General features: G+C 39.5%; 2 protein-coding genes across 10 annotated transcripts in view; both read left to right on the top strand.

The window, feature by feature from the left end:
• The first annotated feature begins 190 nt into the window (after positions 1-190).
• Positions 191-3533, top strand: CALR3 (calreticulin 3). Its single transcript, XM_026105953.2, has 9 exons — positions 191-328; positions 483-584; positions 730-933; positions 1525-1619; positions 1929-2138; positions 2283-2396; positions 2487-2630; positions 3006-3098; positions 3222-3533. The coding sequence occupies exons 1-9, from the start codon at positions 193-195 to the stop codon at positions 3387-3389; spliced, it is 1266 nt and encodes a 421-aa protein (XP_025961738.1). The 5' UTR covers positions 191-192; the 3' UTR covers positions 3390-3533.
• Positions 3534-4814: 1281 nt separating this feature from the next.
• The window catches only part of EPS15L1 (epidermal growth factor receptor pathway substrate 15 like 1), a 46274-nt gene continuing 29105 nt past the window's right edge, over positions 4815-21983 (top strand). For 3 of the 9 annotated variants that reach the window (XM_064497379.1, XM_064497381.1, XM_064497386.1), the window contains exons 1-16: positions 4815-4962; positions 9680-9721; positions 9938-10027; positions 11217-11264; positions 12005-12100; positions 12732-12794; positions 13712-13837; positions 15303-15362; positions 15706-15942; positions 16515-16672; positions 17136-17292; positions 18228-18290; positions 19580-19665; positions 20097-20169; positions 20722-20889; positions 21580-21777. In XM_064497379.1, the coding sequence (XP_064353449.1) occupies positions 4933-4962; positions 9680-9721; positions 9938-10027; positions 11217-11264; positions 12005-12100; positions 12732-12794; positions 13712-13837; positions 15303-15362; positions 15706-15942; positions 16515-16672; positions 17136-17292; positions 18228-18290; positions 19580-19665; positions 20097-20169; positions 20722-20889; positions 21580-21777 (1695 nt within the window). In that variant the 5' untranslated portion in view covers positions 4815-4932. Of the gene's footprint in view, positions 4963-9679; positions 9722-9937; positions 10028-11216; positions 11265-12004; positions 12101-12731; positions 12795-13692; positions 13838-15302; positions 15363-15705; positions 15943-16514; positions 16673-17135; positions 17293-18227; positions 18291-19579; positions 19666-20096; positions 20170-20721; positions 20890-21579; positions 21778-21983 lie in introns of those variants that run through there. The other 6 variants (XM_064497384.1, XM_064497385.1, XM_064497380.1 and 3 more) reach the window with 5 other exon arrangements.

Consider the following 21983-nt stretch of genomic DNA (forward strand, 5'->3'; position numbering starts at 1 on the left):
GCGTGCATCTCGCCGCGCGGGCACGTGGCAGTCTGCTCCTCCCTCCTGGCGTTAAGCCAATCGGGCCTCGCTTCACAACGCGTGTGACTGCAAGAGCCAATCAGAGCCCGCCATGGGCAGGGTGGGGCTCCGAAGGCGCGAAGCCGTCGGTCGCCGTCGGTGTGGCTGCGCGTCCGTTAGCGCCTGAAGGCGATGGCGGCGGCCGGGCCGCGGAGGGGCGCCGGGAGCGCCCCGGCCCTTGGAGCGCTGCGGCTGGTCCTGCTCCTCGGGGCCGCGCTGGGGCCTGCCCGGGCCGCGGTGTATTTCCAGGAGCAGTTTCTGGACGGAGGTTGTGGGAGTGGGGAAGGGGAGGGCGGCCGCGGGCGGTGTCGGTCGGTAAAGGGTAACGGTTTCTCCCGGCTGCGCGGGCTGGCGGGGAGCCCCGCTCGCTGACGAAGCTCTTGTATTCCCTTGTGGTCACTGGCAACGGCATCGCGGGACAGCCAACTGGCACAAGAGGTGGATGAACTCTGAGTACAAGCCAGACCTGGGGAAGTTTAAACTCACAGCTGGGAAGTTTTACGGAGATCCAGTGCGTGATAAAGGTCTGTGCAGTTAATTTAAAATGTACTAGGAGATCCACGGGAAGAGTTAGGGATTTGACCTGCATGGCAATAAAAATGTTTTTTTTTATTTTTTTTTGCAAATAGAGAAAATGTAAGTTTTCCTGTTACACTATCATCTTTACAGGTCTACAAACTAGTGAAAATTCTAAATTTTATGCTATCTCCTCGCGATTTAAACCATTTAGTAACAAAGGGAAGACTCTGGTCATTCAGTATACCGTGAAACATGAGCAGAAAATAGACTGTGGTGGGGGATATGTTAAAATCTTTTCCTCAAACTTGGATCAGAAGAACCTCAGTGGAGATTCACATTATTACATCATGTTTGGTGAGTTCAGTTATTTCTGCATTACTAAAACACTGCATTCTTTTACAGTTACATTCTGAGCTTATTTGAAGGACAACTGAAAATGGTTAGAGAATGAGCTTAGAAAGAAAAAAGCAGTTGCTCAGCAAGATGGGGTGGTTTTGGTTTTTTTGTTGTTTTGTTTTTTAAAGACCTGTGACTGAAAGGCCATATTGTAGGCCATTATCTGCCCTTACACACTTGTATGTGGTTTTCCATTTGAGAAACTTACACATTTGTATCTCAAAATGAAATCTGTCATAAAGTTTATTGCATAGTGAATGTAATGTAATTACATAGTTATTCAGCTTATACCATGGATAATACTTTTACTGGATTTCTGTTGTTTTCTGGGTTAGTGCTCTAACAGAATTAAACCCCAAGCTAGCCAGAATGCAATTCTAAGGTGGATTTAGAGACTTCAAATACATTAGACATTTATCAAAAATAGAAGGGAATTCATCAAAAATAGGTAGAAGGGGGAAGTCGTCTAGCAATATTAGAAGGAAAAAAGTAAACAATCTATTTTTATACAAAGAAGTTAAGGATACAAAGCATATAATCTCTTTGTAGGGCCAGATATTTGTGGATCTGAGACAAAGAAAGTCCATGTTATTTTAAATTACAAGAATAAACCTCATCCAATCAAGAAATCAATCAGATGCAAGGTAAATGTAAATTTCCAAGATAAACTTCTTAAAAAAACCCCCAAGCTATAGGGATATCAACACAGAAATCTATTCTGAATATACATCACCTTTTTGAAAAGCTTCATTTTTCATCATGTCTTTAAAATCATTTTAATTTTGGGTCTTCAAATAACTTCTAATACATAATAATATAATTACAATTTAATGATGTTACTGCTTATGGTAAATCCATTATAGACTAGTATTATAAGTCTGATGCAAGGCTGTTCATAAGAGCTATGTATTTTAAGGTTCTTGAACATTTTACTTCCTTCCTTTAAAACCCAGGTTGATGGATATACACATTTGTATACTTTGATTATAAGACCAGACCAGACTTATGAAGTAAAAATTGATAATGAAATGGTTGCATCAGGCAATTTAGAAGATGATTTAGATTTTTTGCCACCAAGGAAAATAAATGATCCAAGAGTGAAGAAACCCAGTGACTGGGATGATCGAGTCCAAATTGATGATCCAAATGACGTCAAACCTGCGGTAACTTGCTCTCTTGCATCTGTTCTTAATCTTTATTACTGGGTTATTTTATTCTTACTAAATACATATTCAATGCCACAGTTCAAGTATAGTTTAACTGTGCTCTTTGTTTTACTTTCTTAATCTTCCCATATCTTTTTATAGGATTGGGATGAACCTGAATACATTACGGATACCAGTGCTCGGAAACCTGAAGACTGGGATGATTCTGTGAATGGAGAATGGCATCGTCCTATGGTCAAGAATCCTCTATACAGAGTATAAATAATTTAGTAATTCTAGTTATGGGTGACTTCTAAAGCAACTGTTTTTTGCCTGACTGTATTCAGAACATGTGGTTTATTGTAGGGTGAATGGAAACCAAGGCAGATTGATAACCCAAATTATAGAGGAGTTTGGCCCCATCCACAGATTGACAATCCAAATTACTCACCAGACTTCAGTATCTACAGCTACGAAAATATTAGCATCATTGGACTAGATATCTGGCAGGTCAGTTTTTTGTTTTTGTTTTTTTTTTCTCCAGACAGTAGAAAATAAAGAACTTTTCACTGAGTATACAACAGCCTGTTTACCCTTTGCATATAGATAATATCTATTGTTTTGGGATCTTAGCTGATGACCTGTGTTTTTAACTTGCTGTTATTTAAATATATGTACAAAATTACTAAATCTGTAAGACAGACCGATCTTCTATTGTAGTTATTGTTTGGATCATAATTGCCTGCAGATAATTGAGAGGCCTAAACTAATCATATTAATAAGATACAAATACATGGTTAAAAGATGAGGTTAAAACTGTTAAGAAAAAAAAAGAGGCATTTCATTTTGGTTTGGTTTTTTTTTTTCCTGCCTTTTCCCTCGAAGGTGAGAGCTGGCACAATTTTTGACAACTTTTTGATAACTGATGATGAAGAATATGCAGAAGACTTTGGAGATGAAACTTGGGGAGAAACAAAGGTAATATGTGAAATTCTTGTGTCTGTTTTTATTCTTCATTACCAGATTTTTAAAATTCCCCATCCAATTTTAGCAAGATTGTATTGGTGCAGACCCAGTATAAAAATATAATCTTAATGTTAGGGTCCTGAAAAGGAAATGAACCTAAAGCAGACTGAGGAAGAGCAGCAGAGAGAAAGGGCCACTGAAGAAAAATACTTTGAGGAGAGGTTTAAGAAGAAGGTAGAGAGAGAAAAAAAATCTAGAACGGATAGATCAGTGAGGAATGCTATCAAGAAAGAAGACCTTTAATCATTATTTGAAAGAAGTTCACAGACAGTTTTTCACTTTAATCTCTATTTTATAAAGATTTTGATGTTTTGTTAACAGCTTGTTGAAATCTGCACTGACAAAGTTGTATTAAAACAGGATTAAAAAACCACCACTTTAAATTTTTGTGAGCCATTTCATTTATGTTTAGTAAAAATAGCATAAGGTAGTGATTTTCTCTATAAGAAAGGTTAATTTTTTTTAAATATATCTTAACATTGCTGAAATATATTAAAAGCACTTACAAGAGCATTAGTGTTTGGAACTCTTTTACACTTTCATAGTTTGATATTAAATGTAAAATTTGTGCTCACTTTTGTTGAGGAAATACCAAAATAAGCTTTTAAAGTTATTTCATTAAAGGGCTCAGCATGTCAAATGTATGAAGCATGTTTCACAACATACTTCAAACTAAGGAAGAGAGGAGCTTTGCTAAGCTTCTACAGTAATTGTGCACTTGTCACAACTTCAAGCATTACTGCAGGTCTATAGCTTCTGCAACCACACTGCAGCTGCTCTTGGCTTTTCTGCCATTACTTAGCTACTGATGGGACGTTCTTGCTCTCTCCAGTGATAGCAGTCTGTCATCCACAAGTCTGCCCTTAGAAATGTAAATGCATTCAGACAGTTTTTTCCCATCAGAAATCTGTAATGAATACATATGGTGCCTGGAAGCTGTCTTAAAACAAGTTAATTATTTTTCAATAGAAAAAAGCTTTCTGGGAGGGGGGGGAAGAGGGATTTTAAAAATAGTGAATGAGGTGTGTATTTTTGTCTGATGGAGTAACTCAGTCTTGTTCAGGCCTTTTACTCCATCTCCTCTGTGGTGGTTTTCCTCTTCTGCATTTCCAGGCTTTTTTTCCTCTTCTAAAAACAACTAATGCTATAAATTTAGCAAAAAGTGAAGACAGTTCCAGAGCCACTGGTTTTGCATTTACCTTTTAGCTACTCTGATACTGGCCAAGAAGAGTTTTGTGCAGTGAGGAGCTGTGGAAGGGGAGGACCCGCAGGAGCCCTGATAGCAGCCTGGCTGGTTTCTAGCCTAGGGGGTGACTGAGGTCAAATTCTTTCACTTTTGCTCGTCTCAGAAACCGATTCTTACGGCTCTAGTTTCCGTGTACCAAGCTGACCTAGCCTCCCTCTTCCCCCGTTCCAGGCGGGGAGGTGTTAACGCCGGTGTTGTACATGATATTGCATACTTGGTCACGGATCAGAGGAAGCTTAATTCAGCGGAGCCCGTTTTACCTGAGAGACGTTGCCGTGGCAGCCGCCGTCCTCCCCGGACCGCTGCGCCTCCTCGGCGGCGGGGGCAGGTCCCCGCTGGGCGCGGCCGGCGAGGAGCCGCGTCCCAGAGGAAGGAGGGAGCCCGCGGGAGCCGGGGGCAGGGCCGAGGCGGGCCGGGGCCGGGGCGGGCTCGGCTGCGGGCGGCGGAGGCCGCGGGCCCCGGCGCGGCCCCGCGGCGCCAGGCGCGGCCTCCCGCCGCCGCTCGCCCCGCCCCGCCGCTGCCCGAATCAGTGGGAGGAAGATGGCGGCGCTCATTCCCCTCAGCCAGCAGGTAACCGGCCCGCCGCCGCCGGCCCGCGCTGCCGCGGGGGGCCGGGGCAGGCCGCGGCCGTGGGGCCCGGCCGTTGGAGCCCGCCGGGGCGCTGAGGGGCAGCGGGGCCTCGCCGGCGCGCATCCCCCTCCCGCCGGCGGGCGCCGGGACGCAGGCCCTGCCTCTGCCCGCGGCCGGGGGGCGGCTCAGCCCGCGGCGGGGACCGGCGTGCGGGGGGGCGGCCCCGAGCTGCCCCCTGGGGCCGGGGCCCCGCGGGGAGGCGGCGGCGGCGCGCAGGGCCCCGGCTGCCTCCCCTCGCGGAGGCCGGAGCAGCAGGGCAGCCCCGAGGCTCCCCGGGCGTTTCCCCCCGCCCCGAGCAGCAGGCGCCGGGTGCGGGCCGGGGCCTGGCGCGGTGCGGGGCCCGGGGCCGCGGGGGAGACGGGGCCCTTCTCCTCCTCCGCCTCCCAGCTCCGGCGGCGACACCCCGGCTCCACGTTGGTCTGACGGGGCAGCTGCCGCCTTGGGCTGCTGGGGTGTCGCGACCTCCCTCGACATTTGGGAGGTGGATGAAGCGCGGTGGTGCCAATAAAGGTTCGGTGGGAAGGAAGGAAAAGGAGGTTTGGGGCGTCGGCGAGAGGGTGACGCTGGGGTCCGCAGGGGATCCCGGACCCGGGCGCTGGCCTGGCGCGGGGGTCGCCTGCCTCTGGCGAGGGGCCGTGTCCCCAGCTGCGGTGTCATGCTCGCAGTGCTCCCCTGGATGGGCTTTTCTGTTGTGTTAAGGATTTACACTAATTTCTCACCCAAATAATTTAAGCCTGAGCAGTGTGATTGCTATGTCTCCTTTTCCACAGTGCTGTGGAGATGTTCGATTTACTTATTTCCTATAAGAAATTTAAACTAATGCCTTGAAACTGAAACTGTTTTCTCTGCTGTTGTTAGGCCAGTCAGGAACTCAGAACACCTGACACTGATAATCCAAGTTATTTAAATGCATCCCTTTCCTTTTAGTAATAGATTTTTTCATTCATGACACTCTGACAAATTACCTTCTTGTGGAGTTATATTGTCCTCGAGTAATACGTAATTTGCTGCTTCTCTTACAAAGAGAGTGCTGCTTTTTAGCCTTTCGTTAGCAATAAGTGTCTTGATTGGACGTGTTCATTTATTTAAATAGATATTAGAAACATCCACAAACATGCACGCTGTTATCAAACATTTCCAAGTTAAGTCCTGGGTGCAAACTATATATGTAAAATAAACGTTGGACTTGAAAGGCTTTATTGTTACAGAACTCCTGCGAAAGTTTGCGTGTGGTCTCGCAGTAGACTGGTAAAAATGCGTCCCATGTGGTAGGTCTCAGAAACTTACGGCACTACAAATCATGCTTCTGTGTTGTGCAGATTTTAGCTGATGTTTGAGGAACTGTGGCATCAATCGTATTTTCTCTTATATAACGCAGTACGTATCTTGAGGGGGAAAAAAGGCCTTTTCCGGTGGCTATATCTGTTATTTTGACATATTTCTCCAACTAATTCACTGGAAGTATTGCAGTTTTCGAGAGAACTATTTTTTCCTCTATTGAATTGTCAGGAGTAACCTAATTACAGTCAGGGCAGTAAGCAGAATTTCACTGGAAGTTAACAAACTTCCTCTTTTAATAGCCTCAATTTCATGTTTACTACAAAGATATCTGCTAGTTATAAAAAAGGCCAGAAGTAGTATTAAAAGCAATAAGAAAGGTTAAATGTACTATAGTGTTGAAGAACATTCACTCAGAGTATATAAAATAAGAATATTCATATCAATATATTAAGACCTGTGAATAATATACATAATTCAGGCATATGAAAGTGCTTAAAATAATCATATTTGTTCTCACTAAATGTATTTTATTATGGTGTTCTTCCTGTTCTGTAAAGTTATGTTTTTACAAATGGGAATTGAGATCTCTAACTCAGTATGCAAAATATTTAACAGATTTCAGCTTTCTCTGTTTAAGCTCGCCATGCATAAAAAGAGTTTAAGAGCAAGCCTGTAAAATCAGTTCTTCGTGTTAAATAGCAACAGAAGCCAGTGTTGATTTACCTTTGATAACTTTATTTTCTTACATATTTGATCACCTTATCAGTAGTCTTTCCATTGTGCCAGGCGTGTTCAACTTACACCCTGTGGAGGTTATGGAGAGATATTAGAGGTATCTGGACAACGTGGATTGTTTTGTAGCTCTCCTAAGACAGCTCAGGAATACTCAGCAAGTAGCGCAAGGGTCAAGTGAATCTTTGTGGGGCAGCAGCGACCTTCTTCTGGCTGTCGTCTTCATGGGACACCTGGGTTCTGTCCCTTTTGCAGTACCTGTTCACGTCCACGTTTTGATGTGACAGGTGTGACCAAAGGAAAGTTAAGAAACATGAGGACAACGAGGAAAATGTCAGAATAATTCATCCAGTCCGAAGTCCTGTACGGACCTGAGTTGACCTCAGGAAAGAGGGCTGCTGGGACTTGGCTTTATTCATTGTTCCGGTGGCCGCAGCTTACTCCTGCCTTTCCTCGGGCTTGTGTTAGGGGACATGGAGATGTATCCATGTGTGCGTAGTGTGTGTTGAACAAATCCAGTGTGTCAGTGCAAATACTGAGACTTGATGTTCATTCAAATTTGTACAGGAAATAGCTCAAAAGACAGGGCACCTGGGTTGTGAGGTGGCTGTTTGAGAGACAGTGTGAAAGCACTGGTCGTAGATGACGTTATTTGGCAACACAGTTGGCATAGGATCCAGAGTGTTATTAAACCCCTCTCAGCTGCAAACTCTTTGAAATGTTTTTCCTTGGTTGCCAGCATTGACGCTGTCTTGTACAGGTTTTGCATTGGCAGGCGTTGTCGAATTACAGAACCATCTTAACTGATAGTGATGTAGCTGCATGCAGGGAAGAGTAGATGGGCAGCTGTGTTATTTTTATCACTTGAGCCCATGCTGTCTGGTCTGCTTCATCACAGAGATGCAGTAGGTAAACTGGTCAGAGAGGCTTAATCTTTGCTCAGTTCTGCAAGTAGAGTGCAGCGGTGAAGACATTGCTTTCCAACAGCGCTTGGATGAATGTATTGCTGTAGAGGAAACTTCATAGCACTTAAGCACATCGCCCTGGATTCTTGCCACCTTTGTCAGGTAAGTCAGCTGTATGTCATGGCTGACAATATCGAATGAGGATGGGAAGAATGTCTGCTGGTAGGATGAGATCATTCATCGCTGCTGCTAGAGCAGTTTACTCTGTGTCTTGGTATGAATCCAGACTGCAGGCTCTAGGATACTGGCCAAATTAGAGGAGCTTGCAGTTGGTCTTTGGCTAGCTTCTCTGAGCTTTCTGAGAAATGAGAGGTATATGGTTGGGTGATAGTTGGCTAAAACATACATTTTCAGGGTAGATTTTATTCAGAATAGGCTAGACTATTTCCTACTTCCTCCTTTTCTCTGAATGATGTGCTTCCTACTTCGGACAGGAACATAGTGCTTATCTATGAGGATCTCCTACATGCCAGCAAGAAGATGAGTCAGGTTTATGGCACGGTCATAGCTTCCTTCTTCCGAACTCCTCTCCAACTTCTAGAAAAGTGATGAGTCTAATGATTTTGGAGAATGCAGTGGCTTATTTTGTTGGTGGATATAGGAAGAGTACATTCAGACTACTCTTCTGAAAATGCATGCGCTTTTTAGCCAAGTAGAATAATTGATCTTTGAAGGGCTCAGTGTTCACTTGCTTTTGATTAATAGGGGTTAATTATTTTGAATAGCTCCTTAAATTAGAATTTGGCATGTTTATTGGAAACTTACCAGAAGCGTGTAAAATAAAGTCTCAGGCTCTGTATCAGTCTTCATTTTCTCTCATCAGATTTCCATCCCTATTCCCCTGTGGTGTAGACAGAACATCCAGAAATCCGTGTGGATAAGGAAGAAGGTAGCGTTTGGGAGGCGGCATAGCAATGATCAGAGTTAGCATGAAATAATCAGTCATCTGGTGTCTCACTGATGTCTCACAGGTGGAGAGCGGATGTCCTGGCAGTCCTGGGATGTTTTGACATCTCTGGGCCTCAGTGGTTAGATCGTGTTTCTGGGGTGGTTTTGTTGCTTGTGTTTTTAAAGCCTTTTTTTAAGGGGCTGATTTGCGTGAGACAGTGCTTGGATTGTAAAGTTTTTGCTGCTGGTTTGGAGGCTGGAGAATAGGTTGTAGATATGACCTTTGCATAACTAGAACTTGTGTGACAGTCACAGCAGGCAAGTGAGAAGACGGATTTGGGGGCTTTTGGCTCTCTTGGTATCTTGGTTTCCGCTTGCTTGGAATGTCAGCAAGAAGGAAGGGGGCTCTGCTTGATTAGGGTACCGAAAGGGCAGGGCCCACCTTTGACTCTGCTACCTTTGCGTAATGCAAGGATGACACCAAGTTTAAATCTTCACATAACATTGCCAGGGAATTGTGACATCTGCTAATTAATTCGTTCTATTTTTTTATGCTCTATTTCAGCTTAAGATCCTAGTTGTGAAAACACACAAATGCAGGCAGATTTTGATACCAGGGTGCTCTGTGTGTGTGTGTATGTAATTGCTGAAAATATTCCATAAATATATATACAAAGTATGAGGTAGTCAGGTCAGTGTTACGATGAAAACTTCTTTGGCATTCCCTAAATGTAAGATATTGGTGACTGCCATTCATTCTTGACTTGCTCATCGTCTCTCTTCTTTTTTAGCTTTCTACTGGGAATCCGTTATATGAAACTTATTACAAACAGGTAGGTTTCTAAAAGGATTAAAAAAAATAAAGTACAACTTCTACTTCCCCAAAATTTCCCTCTTTCTGTTCTTCCAGCTTCTGTAAATTCTCCCTGCAGGGTGGTAGTCACATGCTCATATATCTCTTTTTGACCTATAGACAAGAGACGTTTGATTTCCTGTCTCTGCTTTTGTGGCAGACATGCCTCAGTTGAATGTGAATTTTTATCTTTCAGGTAGATCCAGCATACACAGGGAGAGTTGGAGCAAGTGAAGCTGCGCTGTTTCTTAAAAAATCTGGTCTCTCTGATATTATCCTTGGAAAAGTAGGTTGAAGGAATTTTACCATGTTTTGCAGTAATTGTATGTATACTTGCACAAGTGCAGCTGATACTGAGCAGAAGGGGTTTGCATAAGGAAATTGAGTGGAGAGCAAATCAGATCCTTTGAACTGCTGGTAAAGTGCAGATTGGTTATGGATCCCAGATCTTGTCTGCAGTTTCCTAGAAATCCGAAAGGAAACACACATGGGAAAAGAAGGAAAGTTTACAATAAAGCAAGATGATTGGACAGTTAATAAAGAGTAGGGTCAAGTAATTGCTTGAAGTGAAATGACCTGGTTATGAGATTTCAGTTGGGATAGTGGGAAAAAAAAATTCTATTCCTCTGGCTCCCGAGTTGTAGGAGCTCATAGAGGAGTCAAGGGAAGCTGGATATAACAGCAAAAGTGGGCTGAGGAGGGACACAGTAAGGAAGGGTAGGAAGCAGTGAATAAGGAACATGTTTTCAGCAGACATGATCAGCACATGTTATGGAGAGAAGTAAACTTTCAAGAGGTCAGACAAGAAATATTTACAGGAGATCATGATCGTAATTTTTATAAAGATTTTAGATTTTGAAGTTATTGAAATGGAAGCATCGTAAGTTAATCACATTCACCACTGTCAGTTGTGTATTAAGCAGATGTTATGGTGGTGGTGGTTCTATAAGAGTCTTAATAAAAAGAATGAGATTAGGTTTGAGGGGAAAGTCAAAGATGACTGACTGGTTACTGAAATTGTATAATTATGTGAATAAATATTAAATACTAATTCAAAAATAAAGTACTAGGAAATCAGTTTCTTTTCTGTTTGATTCAGGAGTAGGGTAATTGGGAAGGAATGTAGAATCCTCTCCTGAGCACAGAGTGCAAGAAAATGTTTGTTCATTGTTCTGTGACACATTCTTTATTGTTAGAAAATTCAGATCGTGTAAAAGACAGACACCTCTGTATTTATATTTTGTTCTGTGAGAGTAATTTCATTGCAGTTAGGTCAGTCTCCATGTGAAAGAGGAGCTGACTGAAATAAAAAGTCTTTTTTTGCAAAACATTTTCGTTCTTAACTTGAGAATTAAATAACATTGTATTTCATAACTTGAAGGCTGCAGTGAACAGTTCAAGATATAAAATATAAGTTGTTGATATGAATGTAGTTATTTTAAAATTGCAATGGCTTTTATTTTGTATCTCTACAGATATGGGATTTGGCTGACCCAGAAGGTAAAGGGTACTTAGACAAACAGGTAAAGGAAATGTGCATGTAGACCTGTTACATTACCTTTGACAGATTAGCCTTGATTCAAGAAAACCTTCTTATCCATATAGTAGCTATCCATAGCTTTGTTTGAAGTTTTTGTATACAGGATGAGGGTTTTTCTTCTGAAGTATATATATCCAGTAATCTAATGAAGTTTAATTAACATCGTTCAGTGAGGCTGCTGGAGAAGTTTGTTGGTTATAATTTTCTGTCCCTCGTCTGGTTTTTAAATAATCAGTGTGTGTGATATACATATATCGATAGTCATTGATATTTTAACAAATAGGAACTCTAATTGTGAGATTTAGTTTAGAAATGTTTCTTGCATGATAGAACATAACTCTATCAATATTAAAAATGGTTTGGAGTGTCAAATGCTCTGGTTACTTTGTTGATATGGAGAATCGTTGGTTTGTTTTCTAAATGTTATTAATTCTTACAAAAAAATTCTGAAAAGGTAACCTAATTACCAAGAAGTTCTTTCTAAAAACTAGCTTTTGAGTTTTCAGCTCTTTGTGCTGTATTATTGTAAAGTTTTTCTCGAATCATCTTTAAAAAACAGTGTCAGTTGTCAGTTTGCAATGAACTGAATGGCTATGTATCTGTGTTTTCCATGCTTTACTCTGTGGCACATGTACAATATTAGTAAAAATCCTAAATAGATGGTTGAAAACAGTGATTTAGAATGGTTGCTTATTTTAACAAACTACACTGTACTGTTTGTAGGGTTTCTATGTCGCGTTGCGCCTCGTAGCATGTGCACAGAACGGCCATGATGTTAACCTGAGCAGTCTGAACTTGACTGTGCCACCTCCTAAATTTGTAAGTAGCATGTACCTAAATATACGTATTTATTGTTTGAGAACGAGGGCTTCCCATGGAAAGCTGCAATAATATTCTACCTCATAAATGTCATGGTTCTGAGACTTTAGGCTGCGGTCAAACCTCTCCTTAAGACAACTGCAGTTACGGCTGTTATAGTCCTGTTTTCCCTAGCAATATGTTCCAGCCCCTTCCCAGACTGGTACAAGTGAAACTATGCAGTGAGCTTGTTCAGGGAGCTGATGTGGCTAAAAACTAAATTCTGTGCAAAGGAAAAGTAATTATTTTGGGGCTGGATCAACAGGAATGTGTAGTAAAGGGCAGGGCTTTGCCAACAGAAGCTGCTCTTAGCAGCTTAGCTCGTCTCTTAGTTCAGTGGTTAGGTATCCAATGCACAGTTAGTGGTCCAACTACTGTAATACAATAGTACAAATCAATGTGGCATAGAATTTTTTTATTTGGATATGTATGCAGCTTTTTTTTCCTTTTTCAGTGTAGTTGAGCTTCATATCTATAACCATCTCTTAAAGCAGTTAGTAACAATTATAGGTGGAATTGTGTGTATATATATACATGTGTGTGTGTGTGTATATATATGTATGAAAAGAATAAACTTTGTCTTTAATTTTAGCATGACACTAGCAGTCCCTTACTGATGACGCCACCTGCAACAGAGACTCACTGGGCTGTTAGGGTAAGTGTATAAGATAACACATTCCATCCATTCTTTAAAAGTAAATATTTTCCTTGTCTGTAATTTTCCCATTGAGAGAATTTTTTATCAACTGTATTTCCCATTTCAAAAGTCCTTCCTTTCCAGTAGCAGACTTGTGCATGATAGAGAATATTGAGCTGTGGTTTTATATTTTAAATAAGTGTTAAACAAGCCTTTGACAACTCCTGGTGTAATGTTTTTAAGACACAATGAATTTTAATCTTCTGCCTGGATTTCTCCCAGAGTCTTAATAGTAGGCACTTTCATGTTTGTATAAAGGAACCCCCTTGAGAACAGTGAAGCATTTCACCAAATCCATCCCGAAGTATTAATTTACAGCTTGAGTTCATAATACTTTCTAATTAGTATTCAGTGGTACACCCTGTATATTTCATTGGAATAGAGTAACTTTTGATATATACATTGAAATATTTGTATTTAGGTAATTTTCTAATGCAAACATTTTCCAAAAGGTAGAAATTTAATAGAAATCACTTCTAATGATGATTTTTAGTTTGCCTGTTGCACTATAAGTTGGGAAGCAAAGTGTCTAGAAAGAATAGGGTTTAGTTTTAGTTCTACTGGGTTTGTCAGAATTGGTTAAAATCTGGTTACCAGTGTTTTAATCAGAATGCTTTGCCCTTTCAGAACGCTACAGAAAAATAGATATGACATATTACATTCTCTTAGCTATAATAATTTCAGCCTTGAAACTAAGGTCCTAAATCTAGTTCCATGGGTTTTACATTTAAATACCACATAATGGTACTTGCAAGAAAGCTTGGAAATTCAGAATGAATATGTTACTGACCAGACTTACTTTCTTGCAAGATCTCATTTTCAACACTCACACAGGCACACTTTTTTACTTATTCAGGCTATTTCTTACCAACTAGGTGGAAGAAAAAGCAAAGTTTGATGGTATTTTTGAAAGCCTTTTGCCAGTAAATGGTTTACTTTCAGGAGACAAAGTAAAACCAGTACTGATGAATTCAAAGCTACCTCTTGATATCCTAGGAAGGGTAAGTATGCTGTTTAGATTTGGCTATTCTCTGTTTAACTGCTCTTAGTTGCAGTGTTAAATATTTAAGTGTAACTTGTCAACATAGATCAGGTTTTGGCTGAGATTTTACATGAAGTGCATGCCATAAAGTAAGAACGTTAAGTAGGCTCTGGAGTCATCCACTTAAAAACGACAATAATAATAGTAATTTGGGCCCTACAGTAGATTGGCCTCATTATTTTTCTCTTCATTTTAAGAGCTGGAAATTTTGTTTTTGTCTATTTAAAGTAAAGAAAAACCTCTCCTAAGCCACCGTATCTTTTATAGCATTATAGTCCGCTGTTTTGTCGTTCCCCAAATACAAATTATTAGACGTACCATAAAATCTATCCACTTTTTGTACAAGAGAAGACTTTAAAGGATCCTAGTTTAGTGTAGCTGTCAAATTATCAAGTCTATTTTTGGAGGTTTCTTTTTTGTTTGTTTGTTTTTCATGGGTCTTTATAACTGCTTCTAAAATCTGAGTTTGGTGCATCCATTGCATATTTGCAAGGGGAGCAAACACCCTTAGATTATTTTTCTGCTTCAATTTAAAAATGTATTCTTTAATGTTCTGCATATTGATATGCTTGAGAATTCTTAAATTCTGTGTAGGAGCTGTATCTGCCATATGATACACTTTCATCTCTTCAGGAGGGACTTCTTTCTCTATATTATTTGCAAAATCTAAGTATGACATTTTAATTTTGTACTGGAATATTATGAAGAACTCAATCTTGGAAGACTTCCTATTTTATCTTGTTATTGTCATGGTAGAAATGCAGGAATCTTGTTCCTGTTTCAGAAAAGCTTGCACAGAAGACAGAGGAGCAAGGAAATGGGCAAAAAAAGTAACTCAACTAGCTTAAGTTTACATAGAGGCTCAGTGTTAAAGTGGGGAGTAGAATTCAAATGACTGAGCCTCGCTGTAGCGTTCTGTCAGCTATGCTATATTGTCTCCCAGTCATATTAATGATAAAACATTATTAGTGGAAGGCTAAGTATTAGAGTACCCCAGCTTTTGCATCCCTCTCAATAGAACTTGCAAGAGATTTACTGTACTTGAACTAATAATGTAACTAAAGTTGATAGATGCTTAAATTCCCTTCTGCAGAATTCCAAAAGCCACCTCTGGATGTTTTTAGTCATTTTGATGAGTCCTTAATTGCCATATGGAGAGATGAAAAACCTGCCTATGTTGCATCTAGAATCTGTTAAAACCAATGTTTCCACAAAATACTTGGTTTATGTTGCAAGAAAACTCTAATCCAGTCTGTTTCATCAGAGAATGTTTAGCTAGGTCTAACATAACTAATATGATCTTCACAAAAATCTATTATGAGCCTTTGGAGATTGTTAGCATACTTAATATGATCATCATCATCATCAACAATACAAAATCTAACTTGTTCTCTAAATCATTGTGTTTTTCATAATCGCCATAGGTCTGGGATCTCAGTGATATTGACAAAGATGGTCACCTGGACAAAGATGAATTTGCTGTGGTAGGTTGCTTTAAATTCTCAATTCACAGAATATGTGCTAGAGCAAATGACTCCAAATTGTCCCTCAAGAGCTTTCCAACTTCATCCGCTAGCCTGCTGTTCTAACCCAGATCATTCACATGCAGCTATGAAATGATCTTTTTCAAAACCATTTACTGACTCTTGCCTGTGTCATCAAGTTTAAACACTTTGGAATTACTTTGAAAAGCACTTTCTGCTCTTGCTTACATCTCTAATCTTACTGTCTTTGTTTTACTAACATGTCAATGACTGATGCTGGGCAATCTTGTTGCTTCTTGTTCTGTTTGTCAACATGTTACAGCTGACCTCTTTGCTTTTGCAGGCAATGCATTTGGTTTATAGAGCTCTCGAGAAAGAGCCAGTTCCTTCCATATTACCGCCTTCTCTCATACCACCTTCCAAAAGAAAGAAGACAGCTGTATTTCCTGGTGCAGTTCCTGTTCTTCCTGCAAGTCCTCCGCCAAAAGATAGCCTACGTTCTACCCCCTCTCATGGTAGTGTGAACAGTCTGAATAGCACAGGCAGTTTGTCTCCCAAGCACAGCATCAAACAAGCACAGGTACAGATCTCGTTTTCTGATGATCGTTTTTAATGCGTCAGTAAACTGCAGAAAAATTAGATGGAGTTTTGCTCTCTTCCTCACATAAGCACTTTCAAAAAATGTCTGTTGTTGGGGGGTTTGGATGGAGGGAATGAGGATTGTAAGATTTGGAAGAATTGAAGGCTAGAAGGTGAATTTTAGTCTTCAGGACTGTGAGGTAGCAAACCTTACTGGGAATTTTTGCTTTCCATAGGAAAGGCTTTATTCATATGTCTGCTTTAACACCAAAGAAGGAATTCGTCTACCTTCTAAAACTCCATGTAGAGGTGGGGGCTTGGTATGCCTAGCTGGGTCTATATTCAGAAGATGATACGTTTTTCAGCTGATGAATGGCTGTTTATCAATATTTATAATTTAGATTATAAATATTAACCTGAAACATTAATGGGAAAAAGGGAAATATCTATTTACTGATTAGATTTAATTATATAAAGCGTTCAGTACATCCAGCTCTGAAGAATGTTGTAGGCAGTGTGTTGATAAAGATTGTTATCTTCTTTGGACTGAAGTGTAAAACTTTTGTTTTACAGCCATCTGTGAATTGGGTAGTACCGCTGTCTGATAAAGTGCGATACGATGATATTTTCTTAAAAACAGACACAGACATGGATGGTTTTGTGAGTGGCCAAGAAGTAAAGGATATTTTTATGCATTCAGGTCTGTCCCAGAGTCTCCTAGCACATATATGGTAAGAATTAAGTAGTAACTATATTTTTGCAGCTATCTGATCTAGGAAATCAGATTATCCAGCCAGAATTTTGAAGCTAGTGATACCAAAAAAAAAAGTCTTTTTACTTGTCCTTTTGAAGTATTACTAGACATGTTGGCTGTATGGAAAAACTCCTCCTTTTTAGTGCAGGGAGGAGTAAATTCTCACTTTGCTTTCCTGAGAGGGGGATGTAGGTCAGTCTGTGAATAGTGATTGGTTTTTTGCAGTTCTAATGTTCTAAATATATTTTCAGAGAGTAATGCTGCTTTATTCAGCTAAGTATGTCTAATAAAATACTGTGCTATTTATGGGACTTTTTTACCAGAAGAAGCAAACTCTGAGGCCAAAACAAAATGATATGTATTTGTATTTCAGACTTCTCAATAAAGTATTCAGTCTTAATATGCTTTGCTTGTTTATAAGTATAATCTGTTTTTACCAGGGCTTTGGCAGATACAAGACAGATGGGAAAGCTAAGCAAAGATCAGTTTGCACTAGCAATGTATCTCATTCAGCAGAAGGTCAGTAAAGGGATTGATCCTCCACAAGTGTTGTCCCCAGATATGATCCCTCCCACAGAGAGGAACACTCCCATACAGGTAAGTCATTGAGTACAAGTATACTGAGTTTATTTGCTTTCAAAGTAATTGGCTTTGGGTATTAGTTTTTCATACTTATATTTCAAAATATTATGGTAAATCGTTGCCAGCTTTTTTCCTATCCCCTCTTACAAAGCTTTTTTCACATTTCAAAATACACATATTTTTAACAATACAATACAGTAAATAGGAATACAATACAGTATGCTGTGAATAAAGGAATAATAGCTCTCAGAAAAGCCTGGGGTGAAAAATACTGCTTTGTCACAGAGAAATTTTTACCTTGTGTAGAGAATTGTTAAAAGCAACTGAAATGAAGAACGAGAAACACTTTATTCTGTTATAGTAGCGAGAGTAACAACAAGAAGCTGACAAAGAGAAGCTGACTACAGAAGCAACTTGTGCAATCCCCCACCCCCAAAACAATCACAAAAAACCCAAGAAGCAGACATCCCTTCCTCCCTACAGATGACCGAGTAAATTTGGACTTTTATTCAGCTGGTTTAGTGTCATTTTCCTGACTGTGGTCAGCATCACATTTGTCTCATGAAAATGTAAAATTCTTCTAATGGATAACTGAAGAGGTGACTGCCTAATTTCTGGGAATTGGTGGTTGATTTATCTCTTGAGTCATGATGGTCTATAGTCCAATAGCCATCACTTTTAATACTGTATATTGGTTATAGGACCGTCTGATCCTTTTACTGAGTCCTGCTTTGCTCCTTTCCTCAATAGTTTGTGTCAGTGAATTTCTACAACTTACCGCAGTGTATACTTCTATTGCGTCAATATACTCATCTTTTCTGTAAACTAAGTCTTTTTTGTTTATTTCTTTTACTTTCCCTAACCACAAAGCTTTTGAGCCTTTACATAGATTGTTGTCGTTGCTATTGCTCTAGTCCTTTTAAGGTTTTTCCTATATCCTTTTTCTATAGACTCTGTCAGGTTACTTGACCCCTGTAGGAACTGAGATCTCAGCACTAACAGAAATGCGTCGTGTGAGTAATTGTAACGTCCTAAAGAATGCAATTTTGTTTGTGTACTCTACTTCTAATTTTAAAAAAGATATTATTTCTTCATCATCTTCTGTATCTTTGCACTTGTGTTCTGTGACGCTTGCTCCTGGCATAATGATAATGTCACAATAGTGTGGTGTTAGCAGTTCTGGCTGCTGACCCAGTGGTATCAGTTCCCTCACCAGTTTAAGATGCGTTGATTTGACAAGCAATTCTTAGACAGGCAACTTGGTGTGGACATATTAAAATTACTGATGCACTAATTCTGTAAACTTGTGGGTGATAAATATACCTTGGTGCAAGAGCTTTAAGCTTCCCATAATTTTCACTTCATCGTTTTATGCTTTTTATTTACTGTGGTTTTAGCTGAATATAACATGAAATAAATGGTATATTACTGTGTAAACAGTAAAACAGTTTTCTGTTCATATGGAACAGTGAGCTGTGCTATTTTGACTAATGCAGTAGTTCATTTTAACTTATTTCATTGGGTTGCCTTTTTTTACATTGGATAAAGCCAAACTTCCTGTGGTTATCACAACAATCTCGAAGTGAACAAACTAAGCAAACTGTACTGTCTTCTTTTTAAAATGCCGTATAAAATTGTAGGTCTCGTTATTTGTCATACTAGTAATGAGTTTTGTTGCAGTCTTCTCAGTTATAGTGATTATTTAAAGGACTTGAAATGCTTATTATGATGAAAAATTTTGTACTACATATTGATATTCTTTCTTAATGATTTTTAATGACAATTTTCTTGCCTAAAAGGCAAAGGAGAGCCTTCGTACCTTCCCTGTTCTACCTCTGAATGGTTGTAAAAATGACTAAGCTGTAGCTCTGAAGGAACTGGACATAATTGCAGAAATTGGCATTTTTAATTTGGGGCAGGGCTCAGGATGACTGAAATGACATTTTGATTTAATTGAGTTTCCTGGAAGTTTTGCTATTGACTTTAACAGAGCTGGGGTTTTTGTTTTTGCATTTTTGTTCTGTCATTGCCTGAAGTTTACTCTTTGACTTTGTGCATGTCCTTTATCTTCTGTATACTTCAGCTATTTCATCTGTTAAATGGGAATAGGGAAAACTCTCGGCTCGCTCAGGGAGAATCAAGGGGCACGCGCACTGGTTGTTGTGTAATACTTTGATGTCTCCCATAGAATTATTCAAATGCATAAAATGTGGGTCATGTCCCACCTTTGTCTTCAGCCTTTTCAAAGGAAGATCTTCTGTTACCACTTGGCATTTTAACAGACTATTTCATTCTTTAACAGGATAGTTCAAGCTCTGTTGGATCAGGAGAATTTACAGGAGTGAAGGAACTTGATGATATTAGTCAAGAAATTGCACAGCTGCAGAGGTAAGTGTTGTGGACTATTAACGGGGAATGTTGAGAGTAGAAGAACCATTTCAGTATGTAGTATTGACGTGCCTGTTATTTGTGTTTTGTTATAACTTTTTGGTGCCATGTTGTCTATTAATCAGTTGGATTCATAGGCTTTAAGTAGTTGAAGTTGATGACAGATCTCCCATTGATACCCTATGGTTAGTAGCCAATTTTGTAAAGCTACCCTGGAGCCCACCAGGTCATTTCAGAAGATTGGTTGTGGAACAGATAATATTTTTCGAAGAATAAATGATACACACTTTTACTCCTTGAAAGAATATCTCAGAATGTGGGCTGGCATTTTTAGCTGTGTTCTGTTTCCAGAATAATTGAGGTTTGGTTTTTTTTTCAATGTGTTGTATTACTTAATGATTTAACCAAAACGTATGTTTGTTTGCTTACAGAGAAAAATATTCCCTAGAGCAGGACATTAGGGAAAAGGAAGAATCAATCAGACAGAAGACCAACGAAGTTCAGGTAAAAGCTCTGTTTATCATTATTAGTATGTATTTCAATCTAAAATACTTCTGGGGGGAATTAAGTACTCTTTCTTTTAAATGCTTTTTTCCTTATATTGCTTCTGGGCAAGTCTTCCTTTCCTTGTATTGGATTTTGCCCTGATTTACAGGAAGGTCTTTATTTTCCTGTTCTTCATCAGAGATATTTTCTTCTGATGCTGGCAAATATGAGTAGATGATGATATATGAACAGTCCGTAATGTTTTTTTCATTAGTGCTTGACTTGCACTGTGTCATTTAGGAAATCATTGTTCAAAGAGTATTGGTTTTGATCATTACCTTAGGATAGCCAAATTACATGTGTTTTGTGTCACAGTCTCCTTCCATCTTGTGGATGCTTGTTTTATGATGTCTCATACAAGTTCCCCCTGAAAAAAAGCATTTGCATGCATGGAATAGCCTGTATGACATAGGGAATCTTTTGGCGTTTGCCAACCTGTCCGTCTGTGATTGATCACCCTTATAAGGGCAACAGCTAAATGTAACTGTCAAACTGTGGAATTTTCCTCAGGAACTGCAAAATGATTTAGATAGGGAGACAAGTAACTTGCAGGAGCTAGAGACTCAGAAACAAGATGCCCAGGACCGCCTGGATGAAATGGACCAGCAGAAAGCCAAACTGAAAGATATGCTGAGTGATGTAAGGCAGAAATGCCAGGAAGAAACACAGGTGGTGAGTGTACGTTAATTCTGGAGATGCTTGAAAATATTTTATCTTTAGCTGAAGGAAGTTCTGTTCATTCCATAAATGAGCTTGTTTTGTTTATTCATTTTTACCATAAATAGCAGTTTCTGGAGGTCCCAGAAAGGATTTTGCTAACCTAAATACCTTTCATAGTGGTCGTAGACTGTGAGGGGGCTGTTGAACCAGAAGGTCTTCAGCGGTCCCTTCATACTAGCATTTTATCTTCAGGTAGAAATTCAGTGTAAAAGGTCATGTGAGAGAGTGGGATAAGTAGCATCTTATGTAATCATGTAAATTTAACTCTTATCAGAGTTAAAATCAGCTTTATAATACTTGATAAATATTTGGGGGGAAAAGGAGCCAAGTTCTGAAAGTTGCAAGGTAACCACTGAAGAAAATCTTTTTAATTACCTTTATTATTAGTGTTTATTATCAGGTATTTCTGTCATTTAGAATATTAATAATTTCTTGTTTTTATAAAACATCCTACCTGCTTTTACCAAGGATTCTGTGTTACATACTAAGAAGCATATAATTCTTCAAATTAAGTTATTTTTATCTTCCTTAGCTGTTGAAAACTTGCTTGTACTTTATTATTTATGATAAATTAATATAATATTAAAAATTACATCTATCTCAAATTTCACACTGTTTTCGGCATTGTTTTGTAACTTTTTGTTTCAGATTTCCTCACTGAAAATGCAGATTCAATCTCAGGAATCAGATTTAAAAACGCAGGAAGATGATCTTAATAGAGCAAAAGCAGAGCTGAATCGCCTCCAGCAAGAAGAGACTCAGCTAGAGCAGAGTATCCAGGCTGGAAAGGTGCAACTTGAAACAATAATTAAATCTTTAAAATCAACACAGGAAGAAATAAATCAGGTATTCCTTGTAGTTTATATATTGTTTTTTGCTCCTTTAAAAAGCCTAAGAGTTGAACACCAGCTAGAAAGGTGACTTTTCAGAAGAGAAAAGTATTGGTACGTAAAATAGGCCTTTTTGACTGGTGCTCACTATGTTAATTATCGGTTTGAGTCAGGAAAAATCTAGCTCTGGAAAAACACAATTGTCTGCAACTATATCTAACC

This window comes from Dromaius novaehollandiae, chromosome 25 (assembly GCF_036370855.1).
Source record: "Dromaius novaehollandiae isolate bDroNov1 chromosome 25, bDroNov1.hap1, whole genome shotgun sequence".
Classification (NCBI taxonomy): Eukaryota; Metazoa; Chordata; class Aves; order Casuariiformes; family Dromaiidae; genus Dromaius; species Dromaius novaehollandiae.